The 16,891-nt window shown below is 45.9% G+C and overlaps 1 protein-coding gene across 2 annotated transcripts in view; it reads right to left on the bottom strand.

Moving 5' to 3' along the window:
• Nucleotides 1-16,627, bottom strand: part of Bicral (BRD4 interacting chromatin remodeling complex associated protein like) — a 39,344-nt gene extending 22,717 nt beyond the window's left edge. Inside the window, exons 1-5 of one of the 2 annotated variants that reach the window (XM_010617632.3) lie at nucleotides 16,347-16,627; nucleotides 15,001-15,046; nucleotides 14,136-14,184; nucleotides 13,977-14,045; nucleotides 8,154-9,836 (exon numbers count right to left, since the gene is read on the bottom strand). In XM_010617632.3, the coding sequence (XP_010615934.1) occupies nucleotides 8,154-9,836; nucleotides 13,977-14,045; nucleotides 14,136-14,184; nucleotides 15,001-15,041 (1,842 nt within the window). In that variant the 5' untranslated portion in view covers nucleotides 15,042-15,046; nucleotides 16,347-16,627. Of the gene's footprint in view, nucleotides 1-8,153; nucleotides 9,837-13,976; nucleotides 14,046-14,135; nucleotides 14,185-15,000; nucleotides 15,148-16,346 lie in introns of those variants that run through there. The other variant, XM_010617631.3, reaches the window with a different exon arrangement.
• Between the last annotated feature and the right edge of the window lie 264 nt (nucleotides 16,628-16,891).

Raw genomic sequence — 16,891 nt, 5'->3', positions numbered from 1 at the left:
TTTTTAAAAAGTTCCCTGGGTGATTTTACTGCACGGCTAAAAAAGAGCTACTCAGGGCTGAGAGAGTTCAAGAAAAGAGCTTAGACTAAAACCCCTCACTGGCAGAGCCAGACCAATGACTTTGCTCTGGGTTGGGATCCAGCTCTGCTTCTGGATTATATTTCAGTCCCTCTAGAGTCTTCCTCAGTGGGTGCAGGAAAGAGAAGGATGGGACCAGATGTACAGTCAGCCACAAAGTCTGTCCATGCCCTGGGCTTTCTTTGCAGCGACCCAGGACGGCTAAGGCCTACTGGACACTGCAAGAAACAGTGGGAAATAATGTGCCCAGCTCTTGGCACGGTCTCTGCGAAGAGTATGAGCCTCATTCCCATCATTACTGAAAGAATGGACTGCAGATATTTTCAAAGGAGAAGTTATAGGATTTGGTAATCTAGTAAAGGTATAGAGAGGAAGAAAACAAGAACATCCAGATTTTGGAGTAAGTCCTAGAAAACAACGGTTGCACAGTATGGCAGGCAGGCTGCAGGGGGGACAGGGAATCATGGAGGGGCAATGCAATTCAGCCGTGTCACCTGTCACCCCTGCACTCCCATACCTAGGTATGACAGGTGCTACAGGCTATGCAGGCTTAGTAGCTCTCAAGGATTTTAAATCTACTAAATCTTTAGAGATCTAAAGAGATTTAGACCTGTAATAATTTGTTTAATTTGTTTGTAGGCTCAACTCCTACAAATCATCTGCTTTCATCACTGAATTTTGAGCTGAATCCATTTATAGTAAAATATACATCCTGTACGTTCCTCTCAGAACTAAGACTTAAACTCACTTAAAATCCCCTTGGAGGGGCTGAGTCTAGAGCTGAGGCCTAGGAACCTGGAGACAGCTAGGAAGGGCCCAAAAGTGGAGACAGGACACAGGATCGCATCGGGGAAAATGTGTACACACAAAAGAATGAAGATGGTAATGGATCATAGCACGTTATGCCCAAGAAGAACACGTGAACTTTCAGAAGTACATTCTGAAACATCAGAGATGAACTAATGTCAGGAGTACTTCAAAACCAGGCCACAAGGGGCTGGGGATTTAGCTCAGTGGTTCCACCTCCTACCTCTCAAGTGCAAGGTCCCAAGTTCGATCCTCAGTACAAAAAAAAAATACCAAAAAACAAACAAACAAAAAAACAAAACCATAAACTAAAATTGTCTTGATGCCTCAGGGTTTTTTTGGAGCTGGGTGTGGTGACGCACACCTGTAATCCCAGCACTTGGGAGGTTGAGGCAGGAGAATCACTGTGAGCTGCTGAGTTCAAGATCAGCCTGGGCTACATAGTAAGTTCCAGGTCAGTCTCAACTACATAGTGAGACCCTGTCTCAGAAAACCAAAAAAAAAAAAAAAAAAAAAAAAAAAAAACCCAAAACCCAAAAACCAAACAAACAAAAACAACCAGGCCACAAGGGGTGGGAAGGGGATGAAACAGGAACAGCCATGAGCTGGTAAGTGCTCTAGCTGAGTGAGAAAGCTTGTTACATGGTTCTTTTTGTTTTTTTTTTGAGGGGGGAGCTACAGATTGAACCCTTTTGTACTGAGCTTCACCCCCAACCCCCATTCTGAGACAGGATCTTGCTAAACTGCTAAGTTGCCCAGGGTGGGCCCCGACTTATGATCCTCCTGCCTCAGTCTCCCAGAGTGCTGGGATTATAGACGTGTGCCACCGTGTCTGGCTCCTTTTTAGATATTTTAAATTTGAGACAGAGTCTCACTGAGTCTCTAAGTTGCCCAGGCTGGGTTCAAACTTTTTTGTGATCCTCTTGTCTTAGCCTCCCACAGTACGGGTATTACAGGCTTGCACTACCTTGCCCAGTTCGGTCTATTATGTTTTCAGATTTAAAATTCTCCATAATAAATTTTTTTTAAATGAATGCAGAAATTCTTTTTTAAAAACTTGAGTTCATAATGTTATTTTTAAAAATTGGGAAACAGAGAGGAAGAAAAAAATATTTATAGACAAACTCGAACCAATAACTGTCCATAGGCTAACAAAATTAGAAAAAAATCACCATTTTATGACTATCAATAGTCAGAGAGCCATGAAATGCTTTTCAGATCTCTGGGGGAGAGGTTAAGGAACAGGACAGTCATGTGGCCCCAAAGCACCGTTCTAAGATCATTTCTCTACAGAGGGGACAAGGACCTCGAGGAGAAGCCTGGGGAAAGCCACCTTCACCAAGAACACGCGCTCCTGATGATGGGACACAAGGGCATGATGCATCCTTGCCCAAGCCACAAGACCAGATGGACTCAGGCAGGAGGAAGTGATCAGACCACTGGCTCTGAGGACTGTTCTACCAGCAGCTGATGGGTACTGTCAGGTAAAGAGCTGTGACAACAGAACTGAACCAGAGCTCTGGCTGGATTCTAGAGAGCAAAGACACTGAACAGACCTTACTGGTTCAAATGAAAGAAATCTGACATTTTACTGTATTAATGTTAAACTTCTTGGGTATGATAGTGATCTTGTGACTGCAGAAGGAAGTCCTTTTCCTTAGGGGAGCATGGCTGAAGCATGCAGGGAGAAAGTCATGATTTTAGCTGGGTGCGGTGGTGCACGCCTGCAATCCCAGCACTCTGGGAGGCTGAGGCAGGAGGATTGCAAGTTGGAGCCTAGCCTGTGCAATTTGGCAAGACTGCCTCAAAAAATAAAGAAGGGCTGGGGGTGTAGCACAGTGCAAAGACCTTGGGTTCAATCTCCAGTACTGTAAAAAAGAAAAACATAATTAAGAGTAATGATGCTTGCCAACTATAAAACAGTAAGAGATGAAAGTGTATTTGTGTGAGTGCACATAGCGAGACACAGATATTTAGTGCAAAGAAAGCAAACGCTGCAAAATGGACAGCACGTGACACTAGGTGAACGGGTTCACGGGACTCTCCACATTTCCAAAGGGTTGAAAGTCTCCCCAACCCAAATGGTGGGAGGGGCCTTCAGTCACACCCAGGCAGCTGTCAGCAGGCTGGGCTGGGGGACACTTCATCACAGCAGATGGCTCTCTGTGCCATGGGGGGTCCTGGCACGGCTCCGCCCACACTGCTGCCGCCACTCTGGGCACTTCCTCCTGAGCAAGTTTCTGGCTGCTGTAAGCAACTAGTTTTCTAACTCACGATATTGTCTCTCTTCATCCTTCTTCTAAAAGTGTAAATAACTCCTTTATTTATTAAATATCTTGCATTTGCATGTGTACTTTTAACTGAAAATTATTTTTTCTTTTTCTTCCAGTATTGGGAATCGAACTCATGGTCTTGTGCTTGCCAGGCAGGCACAGCACCAGTGAGCTACATCCCCAGTCCCGAATATTGCTTTTTAAGCCTGTCCCCAGATTAGAAATTATTTTGGAGGCATGTTAAATGGCTACATATGTTAGTTGATACTTCTATCCAATTGTTTCCCTATCATTGGACATTTGGGACTTAAACTTTTTGCAATCAATGTCAAGGAAGAATATCTATAGTATGCTTCATTTCTGAGAAAGAAAGGAAGAAGCCAGGTATAGTGGCACACATCTATAATCCCAGCACTCAGGAGGCTGAAGCAGGAGGTTTGCTGTGAGTTCAGTGCCAGCCTGAATTGCATAATGAGACCCTGTATCAAAAAGAAAAAAAGAGGGCTTGGGGCTCAGTGGTGCCGCCGCCTGCCTCGCAAGTGCAAGGACCTGGAGTTCGATGCCTGGTACCAAAAAAAAAAAAAAAAAAAAAAAAAAAAAAAAAAAAAAAAAAAGAGAGAGAGTGAGAGAGAATATAAATATGCATGGCCAGGCATGAGGCTGAGGCAGGAGGATCACAAGTTTGAGCCCGGACTGGGCAACTTAGTGACTCAGTGAGACTCTATCTCAAAAATAAACAAATAAACAAACAAACAAACAAGCTCATTGCATAGGTCCTGGGTTCATTCCCCAGCACCACACTCAGAAACAAAATTTTAAGAAAAGAAAGAAAAGTTGTATGCATCTGCCTCTCTGTAAAAAGGGACATAGGAAAAATAAACTAGAAAGTCAAGAGTAGTGAATCAGGGGTGGGGAGAAGTAGCAGGGGAAGGCGTGGTAGAGCGGGCAGGGGAGGGGAGGCTGAGATGGGGAAGAGCAAGACCAGGGCCAGGTTAACAGGTTGCGAAGCATCCTCAGCGCCAGTGGCTCATGTATTCCAAAGGAATTACACACAGAAAAACACCAGCAAGGAGGGTGAGAAAGAACCCAAGAGTGAGAAAAAGCAGAAATGGAACTATCCTTCAGAAGACTGGCATACTCCCGCCAAGGGAGAAGAAAAGAGAACAAAGCTAAATCATTTCTGAATACAGTAAATTAACCAGGACCCTTGGGTAAAGACGGCACTCGACGCTGATAATAAAGTCTAATTAGCAGGTTTGCTTTTCACGGTGGTGAGCAACATGGATTAGTAATTCTGAAGCTACTCTGTGCAAATTCTGCAACTGAGCAAATGAATGAATAAGTGAGTAAATCTGTTGTGGAGCCGGCTTTCTCGGTTAGAAAAGAGAGCGGTGAGTATGGAAAAGAGGGCACTTGGTGAATCTGGCAGCCGTGGGTTAGAACCGGAAGCACCAGTGTGAACTCTGAGCCCGTACACAGGTGGACAGGTACTGGACAGCAAGGGATGCTGAGCACGCACGCACATCCAGGCTTCCCAGCAGAGTTGGCCCAGCAGCAGCGACCGTACTTCTGCTTGGATGTTGGTCTCTAAATACTGCTGTCCACTAGAATTGGAATAAACCTCCTAAAAGCAACTGATGATTCTGGGGTAGGAACAGAGAAACGAAAGACAAACACAGAACATCTTGTTTTGCCAAATTAGAGGCAGTGCTCAGAGCATGACAGAACACGTCCGAAGGAGCTGCCGCCAATTTGGAGGAGTGCCCGCTGGTCAATCCTGGGTAAATCTGAGCCTCAAATGACCACAACAGTTGATAACTCATGGAATAAAATAAGTATCTATAGTATACACCCATACAAACAAACAAACAAGTAAAAGGAAGAGAAGGAAAAAAATCACTCTCAGCCTTTTGGCTAAGATCAAGTGTAGGAAGAGAAGGAAAAGCTTCTTGTAGATGTCACAAGAAGGGTAAAACAGTGACGGAATGAGAGAGTCCCCATCTGGAGACCTGCACAGCAAGAGCTCCGTCATTTCTCAGACGATACAGGGCTGAGGATGTAGCTCAGCACTGGAGGAGTTGCCCAGCACGTATGACATCCTGGGCTCAATCTCTAGTAAATAAAAATAAAAAGAAGGGAACGGGGGAAGGAGAGAAAGAAGAAAGAGGGAGGGAAGGATTCAGTCTGGAATCACCAGCGCAAGTTTAAATTAGTATGTACAAGTCTGATAAGAAATTGTTATCTAGAGTCTCAAAGTACCTTTCAGAAGATTCCTACTAATAACAAAAAGGAAAACAGTGGTGAGACCTGGCAGACACTGCCCTGAGCAAGCATTCAGAGTTAAGGTCAGGCCAGGGATGTAGTTCAGTGTTGCCATGCCTGCCTGGCAAGCACAAGGTCCTGAGCTCGACTCCTGGTACCAAAAAACCAAAAAGCAGTATCCATAGTTGATAATAATAAATACTTATTTTAAAAAGTAAATTTCACCAGTAAGGGGATAAACCTATATCATGAGTCTTAAGGACGCAACACCTCTTGACAATCCTGCCAAAAATACACGTTCTGAAATTAATCAGGAGGAAACATCAGAGAAACCCCAATGGAGTGTAAAGTAACAGGTTTATACGCATGGAAAACACCAGGATCACGAAAGCCAAAGACAGAAGATGTGTTGGAGATTTAAAAGGCAAGAGATCGGGGAAATGAAGCAGCATCCCAGCTACATCCTGGACCACAGACACCAAGGCAATTCTTTTCCTTTTTTTCTGAGGGACATTATTGGAAGAACTAAGTCCGAGTAAGGTCTGTATATTGTTTTATTGTACTAATGCTGACTTATTGAAGTTGATAATTATTCTATAGCTCTATAGGGAAATGTCACGCACTGTTTCTGGGAAATATACACTGAAGTCAAGTCATTTAGGGTCAAGAAATATCAGGCTGATAATTTACTCTGCAAATTGTGTGTGTGTGTGTGTGTGTGTGTGTGTGTACAGGGGAAGGGGAGGGGTAAATGCTAAATACTGTCGTCCACTAGAAGGAATAAATCTCGTAAAGAGGATGAAAATAATGTTGTAAAAAGTAAACATTTTGGAAATCTTGGTGAAGGTATATGTGAATTCTTTGCAGAATTCTTGTAATTTTAACTTTTCTGTAGTTTGATATTATTTCAAACACACACACACACACACACACACACACACTCCACACTCACACACCTCTCTTTGCAGAATTCTTGTAATTTTAACTTTTCTGTAGTTTGATATTATTTCAAACACACACACACTCCACACTCACACACCTTTGATACCAAAACTAATACACTGAACAACTCTGACCATAAACAATCTTTGTTTCCTTAGGTTCTCAGTGGAATTATTAAGGCACAGCTATATTTTTTTGTAAAGATTTTGTGCCCATACTTAAGAGCCTGACAGCGAAACATTTTTATGCACAGAAACAGAGAAGTTCTTGAAACTCCTGACTGTGGAGGAATTAAGCAGAGGCAAGGAGGATGGAGGAGGGCAGGTGTGGGGGTAGAATGGGTCCTCCTGAACCCCTACGCATGCTTGGAATGGGGGAACCAAGAGCAGAGGAGTCAGAGGTCAGCCACAGAGAGGAAGGGACTTCTAGCAATGACCTGACACTGTTCAGAAGCACAATCCGACTGCCTGTGACAATTTCCCTGCACTAGAGCAGGCTCAGGAGTGTGGCCCAAAGATCACTGTGCACCCTGCAGGCCCACTGCTGAGTCCCACCAGGTCCCCCAGGTGCTCCCTTTGATACTGAGGCGGCAGCACCGCACTCCCAGCAGGCCAGGCACATGGGTGTAAGTGTAACCCGAAGCTATCTTCCTCCTTAGTGCCTTAGCACATTTCATCAAGTGCCTTGTGGGGCCAGGGATTTAGCTCAGTGGTTCCACCACCTGCCTTGCAAGCACAAGGACCCAAGTTCAATCCCTGGTACCAAAAAAAAAAAAACAAACCAAAATCAAGTGCCTTGTGGCTCATGCTAAGAGATCTTGCTAAGGCTCTGGGATCACAACCCCACAGCTGGTAATGTTGGTAATGTGATCCTTCCCTCTCCCTGCTGAGGAAAATGAAGCCTAGAGAGGTTGGTCCATGTCAGAAAGCCCAGCTTCAAACCCAAGTCTGATCTAAAGTCTGTACTCTAACCACAGTGCTGTGTCAGGTAAAAAATTTTATTAATTATTTAGGTTTTTGAGACGGGGTCTCACTATGTAGTTCAGGCTGGCCTTGAACTCGAGGTGATTCTCCTGCCTGAGCAAGTGCTGGGATTTTAGGCATGTGCCACCAAGCCTAGCTGAGTACAGCATTTTAGTTAAGAAAAAAAGGGCAATCCACCATAGATTGAAGACTTTAAACTGGGCATGGTGGCACACGCCTGTAATCCCAGCACTCGGGAGGCTGGCAGGAGGATTGAAGCCTAGAGAGGTTGGTCCATGTCAGAAAGCCCAGCTTCAAACCCAAGTCTGATCTAAAGTCTGTACTCTAACCACAGTGCTGTGTCAGGTAAAAAATTTTATTAATTATTTAGGTTTTTGAGACGGGGTCTCACTATGTAGTTCAGGCTGGCCTTGAACTCGAGGTGATTCTCCTGCCTGAGCAAGTGCTGGGATTTTAGGCATGTGCCACCAAGCCTAGCTGAGTACAGCATTTTAGTTAAGAAAAAAAGGGCAATCCACCATAGATTGAAGACTTTAAACTGGGCATGGTGGCACACCTCTGTAATCCCAGCACTCGGGAGGCTGAGGCAGGAGGATCACTGTGAGTTTGAGACCAGCCTGGGATACACAGTGAGTTCCAGGTCAGTCTCAACTATGTAGTGAGACCCTGTCTTAAAACAAAACAAAACAAAACAAAAAAAAAAGATTTTAAGCTCACACATAGGAAGATGAAAATCATAGTCATGTAAATACACATTTCATTTTTCCATCTGTAATCTGTCAGACCATCATCTGCCTGAGGGCCTTACCTGGCAGAAGAACTGTTGCTGGGCTCCTGTGCCAGGCATGTTACTGAAGGCGCTGGTCGATTTGGAAGAAGAAACTGGAAGACGATGAGATGCACTGACTGGTGCCGGAGTCCTGTTGGGCTGGGCCAGCTGATCTCCCGTAAAGTTTGCTCCTGAGGCCCCAGACTGACCTGCAGGCCCAAGACCAGGATGGGTAGTGCTGGCTGAGCTGGCAGCTGGGAACCGACTGGGTCCTGCCATGCTGGTCACCGAGGGCATGGCGGTGAAGCCAGGCCTTCCTTGGGAAACACCACTCTGCCCAGGCGACAGGTGCAACATGGTTGGAGACGCCTGCTGTAAGGGCATCTGTCCACCTACGATCTGAGGGGAGGCGTGGTTGACGATCACGGGACTGCCGGAGGTGGCAAAGGTCTGGCCGGACACTAGCTGGACGGCGGCGGCATTCTGGCTGTTCAGCATGGGTCCGGAATAGGGCTGGCTGGCCCTGAGCATGCTGGAGGAGTTCCTGTTCAGCATGACGTGCTCTGAGGCCACCTGGCTGGGAAGGAGCTGGGAGGGCTGAGTCTGCAGAAGCTGCCCGTTGATGGTCTGGACGTGGTGGACAGAGCTGGAGGTGACGGCGAGGCTGGTGGGGATAAGGAACTGACTCTGGGGTGTGTGTGGCTGGCCCATGGGGGAGTGGATGACGATACTGCCCCCGGTGCTGCTCACGGCCTGTGAGGTGATGGGCTTCCGTGTGTTCTGGTGGTTGACGATGTTCACTGACATGTGTGGGCCGACCACGGAGCCCTGGGGCGAGCTCGCAGAGGCAAAAGAGATCCCCTGCTGCACGTGGTGCTGCTGGATCCCCAAGCTGTTCACATTGTACGCATTCTGCTGACCTGTCTGGATGGGCTTTGGCTGGATATTAATCGGGACTTTATTTGAATTTGGTGCGAGACCCCTCTGTATGATGATGTTATGCACAGGTAAAGATGTCTGAAAATTTGTGCTGTTAAATGGAACAGTGACAGGCTGTGCTACGGCGCTGGAATTGGAGTTCCCAAAGAGGGAGTTGCCATTCGGAGTCTGTCTGTGGACCAGCAGCCCTCCACTCACGCTTGACGGGGCTTGCTGCCCGCTGCCCTTTAATATGATCTGCGACCCATCCAGGTTATTAATAGTCATCATGGAAGGCTGATTACCAAATGACCCAATCAACTGTATCTGACCAGAACCACTGATCTGACTGCTGTTAGACAAATGCTGGCTGGGAACGCTGATGCCCACGTGTTGCATGAAGCCATGCTGCACACCCACCGTGCTGCTCGCGAACGACGCTCCCACGGGCACGTGCGTCACCCCTATCGGCTGCAGCGTCTGACCTGAGTAACTGGAAACATTAGAAGCCTGAGTAAAGGATGCTGATGAGGAAGGATGAAGCTGCGCTTGTGCAAACTGCTGGCTGGAGCCTACACTGGCATCCAAGTACGCCTCTTCTGCCAGCGTCTGTTCAGTGATGTTCGCCTCTTGCAAGGATTTCTGAAGAATGTCAAAAGGTTGGTCCTCGCTGAGATCAGGGAGTGGGGAAGACTCAAGTTCATCTTCAAGGAACTGAAGGCTACTTGAGAGTGGCAGCCCATCACTGGGCCCTTCTCCAAGCTGGTTGCTTACACCTTTGAGGGATGATTTAGGATCAGCATTCTAAAAAAATAAGCAGCACGTTACAGGGCATAGCTAGTTTCTGAGAGAGCCATAAAAAAAGATTCATCTCATTCCTGAATATAAATAAAGCAACACCCTGCCTTTCAGGTACAACTGTCCAAACTGCTCGCCTTATTCTAATCTCTTAGTTCCTTAGTGATCATGCTTGCCATCGTGTTTGTAAGTCTGTGCATCTGTTCCTTTGATATATTATTTTACAGTGCGTAAACAAACAACATGAAGTCACAGATTACCTGGAGCTCAGCTCCATGGTTTTGAGACACTGGCACAGACTACTGCTTTTACTTTTTTGGTGCTGAAGCCTAAATCCAAGGCCTCATGCAGGCTAAGTACGTACTCTCCCACTGAGCTATGCTTCCCAGCTCCTAAAGCTTTGTGTTTTAAGACTGCTCCCAAGCTGGGAAGAGTGGGGCATGCCCGTTATGGCTAGCGACTTAGGAAGCTGAGGTCAAAGGATATTAAGCTGAGCCACAGCCTTCAGATGTAACTCAGAGATAGAGTGCTTATCTAGCATGTTCAAGGCACTGGGTTCAAGCCCCAGAACCATTACCAAAAAAAAAAAAAAAAAGAATGTTTGAGCCCAGCCTGGGCAACTTAATGACTTAGTAAGGCCCCTGTCACAAATTTTTTAAAAAAGCAGGAGGGCCAGGGATTTGGTTCAGTGGCACTGCCACCTGTCTTGCAAGTGAAAGGTCCTGAGTTTGATTTCCGGTACCCGCTCTACACCCACTCCCCCAAAAGTAGGAGATATAGTTCAATGTGAAGGCCAAGGTCCGGTTCAATCCTCACTCAGTACTGCAAAAAGCAAAACAAAACAAGACCACACCAATCTGTAAAACTGTAGCCATCCCAGGTCTAAACTGTAAAGTGCTGGAGCTCATAATGGAAAGCAAAGCCAAAAGAGGTAGCCGGGCGTGGTGGCGCACGCCTGTAATCTCAGCAATTGGGAGGCTGAGGCAGGAAGACTGCTTTGAGTTTGAGGCTAGCTTTTGCTACATAGTGAGTTCAAGGCCAGCCTACACTTCACAGTAAGACCTTGTCTCAAAAAAAAAAAAAAAAAAGGAAAAGTCAAGAGCAGTTCCTTTCACACCCAATTAACAATTGAAACAGGACTAATAAGGACATCACCATAGGACTTGGCAAATCATTTGAAAGAAAGTAGGAAATAGGGATGAAAGTAGGAGGATTTCTTTTTTCTTTCTTTCTTTCTTTCTTTCTTTCTTTCTTTTTTTTTTTTAAGAGTAGGAAGAGTTTATTGAGAGAAAGAAAGCTTCTACCTAAGAGACAGACGTGGAACCAGAAAGCGAGTTGCCCACAAGGGTTTCTTTACAGAGAAACATTAAGGCAACAATGGGTATCTCATGCACAGTAACACAGAGTTCAATGCATTCATAGTCTACAAATTAACAGACCACAGGCTTTAAAAGACTTTTTTTTTTTTAAAGATACTGGGGATCTAACCCTGGGATGCTCTACCACTGAGCTATGTCCCTAGTCCTTTTTATTTTGACACAAGGTTTCACTAAATTGCCCAGGCAGGACTTGAATGTGCGATCCTCTTGCCTCAGCCTCCTTCGATGCTGGGATAGACACCCATTTTTTTAGAACATTTTAAATACTTCTACTACATCTGACATAATAAATAATATTGAATAAAACAGTCTGAAAAGGTAGAACAAATACATGGAAGTAGGAGAGTTAGTAAATACAAAGCATTTATGTTGAAAGACAGGCTAAATAAATGTCTACTTTATGGACTTAGTAGCATCACATGCCATTATTACTCATTCAAAATGCATGTCAGAGAATAAAAAACAAATGTCAGGAATGCTACTCAGCCTGGTGCTCAGTGGGAGAGCATGAGGTCTGGGGTTCAATCCCCAGCACTTAAAAATAGAGAAAAGAAAAAAGAAATACTATCTGATGGAACATCAGAGATTTATTGAGGTGTCCAATTCCACAGCTAAGAGCAGCTGGGCGAGGTTCCCACCCACAGCCCAGAGGGGTGAGGTAAGCCAGAGGAGGCGCACACCTGTGACCCAACTACTTGGGAAGCTGAGGTGGAGGGATCAAGGCCTGAGGCTGGCCTGGGCAATTTAGCAAGTCTCTATCTCAATAATCAAAAAAAAAAAAAAAAAAAAAAGACTGGGGCTGTAGCTCAGTGGCAGAATGCCTGTCTAGCAGGCAGGAGGCCATGGGTTGAGTCCCCAGTATCGCACGCACACACACTAAATACTGCCAGGAGTGGTGGCGCACACCTGCAATCCCAGCACTCGGGAGGCTGAGGCAGGCGGATCGCTGTGAGTTCGAGACCAGCCTGGGCTACAAAGTGAGTTCCAGGTCAGTCTCAACTACACAGTGAGACCCTGTCTCAAAAACAAAAACAAAAACAAAACAAACAAAAAAGCAAAACACACACTAAGTACTAAGGCAGCACAGGGCTTGACTATAGTAATCTCCATCCACACAGCTCAAGCAGGACTCCCCCTCCTCAAGGCCGATGCTCCATTTTTGTTTGCTTATTTTTGGTATCAGGGATTGAACTCACAGGGCTTGACTATAGTAATCTCCATCCACACAGCTCAAGCAGGACTCCCCCTCCTCAAGGCTGATGCTCCATTTTTGTTTGCTTATTTTTGGTATCAGGGATTGAACTAGGGTCCTTGCGCTTTCAAGGCAGGCGGCGGAACCACTGAGCTAAATCCCTGGCCCCCATGCTCCATTTTAAGAACATGAGCTCTACCTCTGGTTATGGTCAGAATCCTAGCTCTGTGACTATGGCCCAGTGATGCTTTAGTTTCTTCATCTACAGAATATAAATACTAACAGAACTACTTTACACAATCAGTCAGATTAAGTGATGTTAGTATTTGTTGGGCCCCAAGTGTTACACATGTAGTACATGCTCAAAAAATGTCATTTTTTTCCTCCATAAGATGAAAATCATCTGTAACTGTGATAAAAAATGATTTCTTAGCCAGGCGTGATGGCACACACCTGTAATCCTAGCACTCTGGGAGGTGAGTCAGAAGGACTGTGACTTTGAGCCAACTCTTGACAGTTTAGCGACTTAGCAATACCCTGTCTCAAAATAAAAAAAAAAAAACAAACAAACAGTTGGCCATGTCAATCCAGAGTACTGCAAACAAAAATTAAAACAAAACAGACTGACAGCAGGGCATGGTGGCACAGGCCTGTAATCCCAGCACTCAGGAGGCTGAGGCAGGAAGATTGCTGTGAGTTGGAGACCAGCGAAGGGCTACATAGCGAGTTCCAGGTCAGTCTCAACTACATAGTGAGACCCTGTCACACACCCCAAAATCAATAAATAAAATAAAACATGATTTGATTTCTTGCAAGGAACTGTGGTACACACCTGTTAACCCTAGCTACTCAGAATGCTGAGGCATGAGGATCTCAAGTTCAAGGCCAGGCTGGGCAACTTAGCAAGACCTTGTTTAAAACAAAGTAATAAGGGCGGGGGATGCAGCTCACTGCTCCCTAGGTTCAATCCCCAGTACTGCCAATAAATAAATAAATAAATAAATTCTTACTTTCTTTTTTTGCCCAGGTTAAGACCTGAATTTACAGTCCTTTTGCCTCAGCCTCACTGGGATTACAGGTGTGTGCCACCACACCCAGCTATGTAAGATTTCTTTAAAGCATATGCAAAAAGATTCAAAATTTTCTGGTATGACTTTCTTGGGTATGACTTTTTTTTTTTTTTTTTTGAGACAGGGTCTCACTATGTAGTTCAGACTACCCTGGCATTCACTATGCAGCCTGGGCTGGTCTCAAACTCAATCCTCCTGCCTCAGCCTCCTGAGTGCTGGGATTACAGGCATGCGCCACTATGCCCGGTGATGACTTTCTTGGGTATAATACTTCTGAATCATTTCAGGAAGAAAGTTGAAAACTTTAAAAATTGGCAAAGTAAATCTCAGCTTGCCTTATGTGTGAGCAAGTTAAAAGAGAAGCGTCCCCCTAACTCAATGGCTTTTCCTGCTGTGTAAGTTACAAAGGACAGTGTTAGGATTCCTTGGGATACAAAAGCAATTAAACCCCCATTCACCAGGCATCCTGACACAGAAACACTTCCATTCAGTTTCTAATACTCACAGTGGAGTTGGCAAAAATTGAGTTGGAGTTGGCCGCAGGGTACCCTGCACTCGTCAAGTCATCGCTGCTCTGCAAAGGGACAAAGTCGGCACAGTGGTTACTGAGACTGGAAGGAAAAACCCAGTTTGTGTCTGCGACGTGCTGATAAGCATTACTTACAGGTTTACTACTAGGTCCATGTAGAAAATAGTTCAATGCTTGCGGGTCTCTGGAAAAGAAAAATAAAAAAAGAGAGAAAAGAACAAACACATATGTAACCTGTGCTTAGGGTTATTACTAGGGCAAAATGATGATGTATTAGCCTGAGTAAAATCACTATTTTTTTGTTTTAAACAGGATCTCACTATGTAGTTCAGGCTGGTCATGAGCTCACTATGTAGCTCAGGCTGGCCTGGAACTCACAGAGATTCTCCTGCCTCAGCCTGCCTGAGTGCTGGGATCACAGGTGTGCGCCCCCATGCCCAGCTAATCACTCACTATTTTAAAATGATTTTCTCAGTAGCCTTTTATTTTATATTTATGCTGTCTCATTTCCCATCATGATTCATTTCTGCCTCCCATGACTGAGTGTATATATCTATGTGTGGGCACCTGTGCAAGAGCTAGTGTTTACACCTGGGGCATTCAGACGCTAAATACAGGCTTTACCACTGAGCCACACCCCTGGGGATTTTGGGAACAAAAACTTAATAAGAGACTCCTGAATAACGACCCCATGTTGAAACAAACCTCCTGTGGTCTTGCTGCTTTGACTATCAAGATTCCTTATTTTTATTTATTTGTTGTTTTTTTGAGACAGGGTCTCACTGTAGATGACACTGACCTGGAACTCACTATGTAGCCCAGGCTGGTCTCGAACTCACAGTGATCCTCCTGCCTCAGCCTCCCGAGTGCTGGGATGACAGGCGTGCGCCACCACGCCCGGCAGACTCCTTATTTTAAAACCCAGTGAGTTTTCATATACTTAGGCTCTTTTGCTCAGCAAACCTTAGTTGATTCCCCAGACGTGGGAGGAGCCTCTTACCCAATAAGATCGAGGAGACACGAGTCATCATCATCATCCATGACAACTGGAGGGAAGGGAGAGGAAAGCGCATTTCAGCAAACTGGACTGGAGCCAGAGGTGTCCACACAACATAACAACACAAACGATGCTTTTCTGGATAAATAACGCTCCATTTATATGAGTTTCTCCTCTAACTGCATATCATTAATGTGATTTTTAAAAATTTTATCATTAGGCTTGGTGGTGGTCCTGTAGTTCCAGCTACTAAGGAGGCTGAAGCAGTAGAATCATTTTGAGCCCAGGAATTCAAGCCTAGGAGTTGGAGCCAGCCTATACAACAGAGCAAGCTCCCACCTCAAACAAAAGCAAGTAGGAATTTGTTGTCATTCAAGAAAGTATTCCTTTGAAGGTGGGCACAGTGGTGCACAACCTGTAACTGCAGCAGTGAGGGAGGCTGAGGCAGGAGGATCACAAGTTTGAGACCAGTCTGAGCAACTTATTGAGGCTGTATAACACAACAAAGCAAAGAAGGAAACAAAGCAAATTTAAAAGGGCTGGGGGCCGGGGATTTAACTTAGTGGCGCCATTTCTGCCTTGCAAGTACAAGGTCATGAGTTCATCCCTGGTACTGCTAAATAAATAAATAAATAAATGGGCTGGGAGCCAGGCATGGTGGTGCTCGCCTATAACCTCAGCACTCTGGGAGGCTGAAGCAAAAGGATCGCAAGTTCAAGCCCAGTCTGGGCAACTTAGCAAGACTTTTTCTCAAAATAAAAAATAAAACAGGGCTGGAGACATAGCTCAGTGGTAGAGTGTCCCTGCGTTTAGATCCCAGTATTACGAAAAAGAAAGAAAGAAAGAAAGAGGGTGAGTTAGCTCAATTTAAATGTTTTTTTATTGAAAATAAAGCCTCAAAAGCAAGGCAAGAAGGATTCTAGACCAATCAGATAGCTGGCAGCAGATTCACAAGGGGACCAAAAAGAAACCAAACAGTAACTTCCTCAACTGGAGTGCAAATCAGGGAAGCCGCGACATTTCTGTCTTAGGAAAGATGTCAGATTCAGAAGTCTTTACAGTTTGTGGCTGGTGTCTGGATGTGGACAGCAACCTACACCTCTGGGCACAGGACAGCAGCCCTCACTCGGGCAGATGGAGAAGCAGGTCCTTTTGGGTTGGAGACAGAAGAGTGCCTGGCCTGCAGGCCTGGCTCTTCCCTCTGCAGCACTGCGCTGTTCAATTCCCAATAACCCACATCCCCACAGGACACGGAGTGTAGGAAACTCAGCCAGCCAGTGGCTCTCCCAAAACCCTGACAACTAAGGGCACAGCTTCCTAGAGTGGCTACCCGGATCCAGGTCACTTACACTAGCGATCGCCACCCGGCAACACGGCCCCGCAACATCTGCAACTGTGTGGAACAGTTGACATCACAGAATGCCAGCCCTGGGGTTCTGGGTGGCTGGGATCCGCAGCTGAGAGCAGCAGCAGCTGGCTGAGGTTGACGCCCTGAAGAGATCCCAGGGAGGGGCAGGCCCAAGGCACTGCTCAGTGTCTGCTCCGTCAGAACTGCATCTCCTCCCTGGCTCCCCAGATCTGCTACTCTAACCATAACAAGGCCAAGCGAGAGTGCACTCCTGCCTTGGGAGGCAAGTCCCCCCCCCCCCGCCCAGTGGGCACTGTCCTGGGGTGACCGGGTGATGACAATCCAAGTGAGTGCAGGAGCTCAGTGGAGAGGAGAGATGGTGGGGAGGAAGGAAGGAAGGAAGAGAAAGCTTGTAAGAGGTGACAGCCAGAGCTGGAAAGGAGAGCTGTGAGCTAAGGGAAAGGCGCTTGCTAGAGCCAGACGGAGTCAGGTCCCCATGGTGTTAGCGGCCAGGACTGCGGAGTAGTGGGCTTGGGAGAGGGATCA

The sequence above is a fragment of the Fukomys damarensis genome, unplaced genomic scaffold (genome assembly GCF_012274545.1).
Source record: "Fukomys damarensis isolate Sample0158 unplaced genomic scaffold, DMR_v1.0_HiC HiC_scaffold_20, whole genome shotgun sequence".
NCBI classification, from domain to species: domain Eukaryota; kingdom Metazoa; phylum Chordata; class Mammalia; order Rodentia; family Bathyergidae; genus Fukomys; species Fukomys damarensis.
The sequence above is the reverse complement of the archived record's forward strand: the minus strand, read 5'-3'. Positions and strand labels throughout refer to the sequence as shown.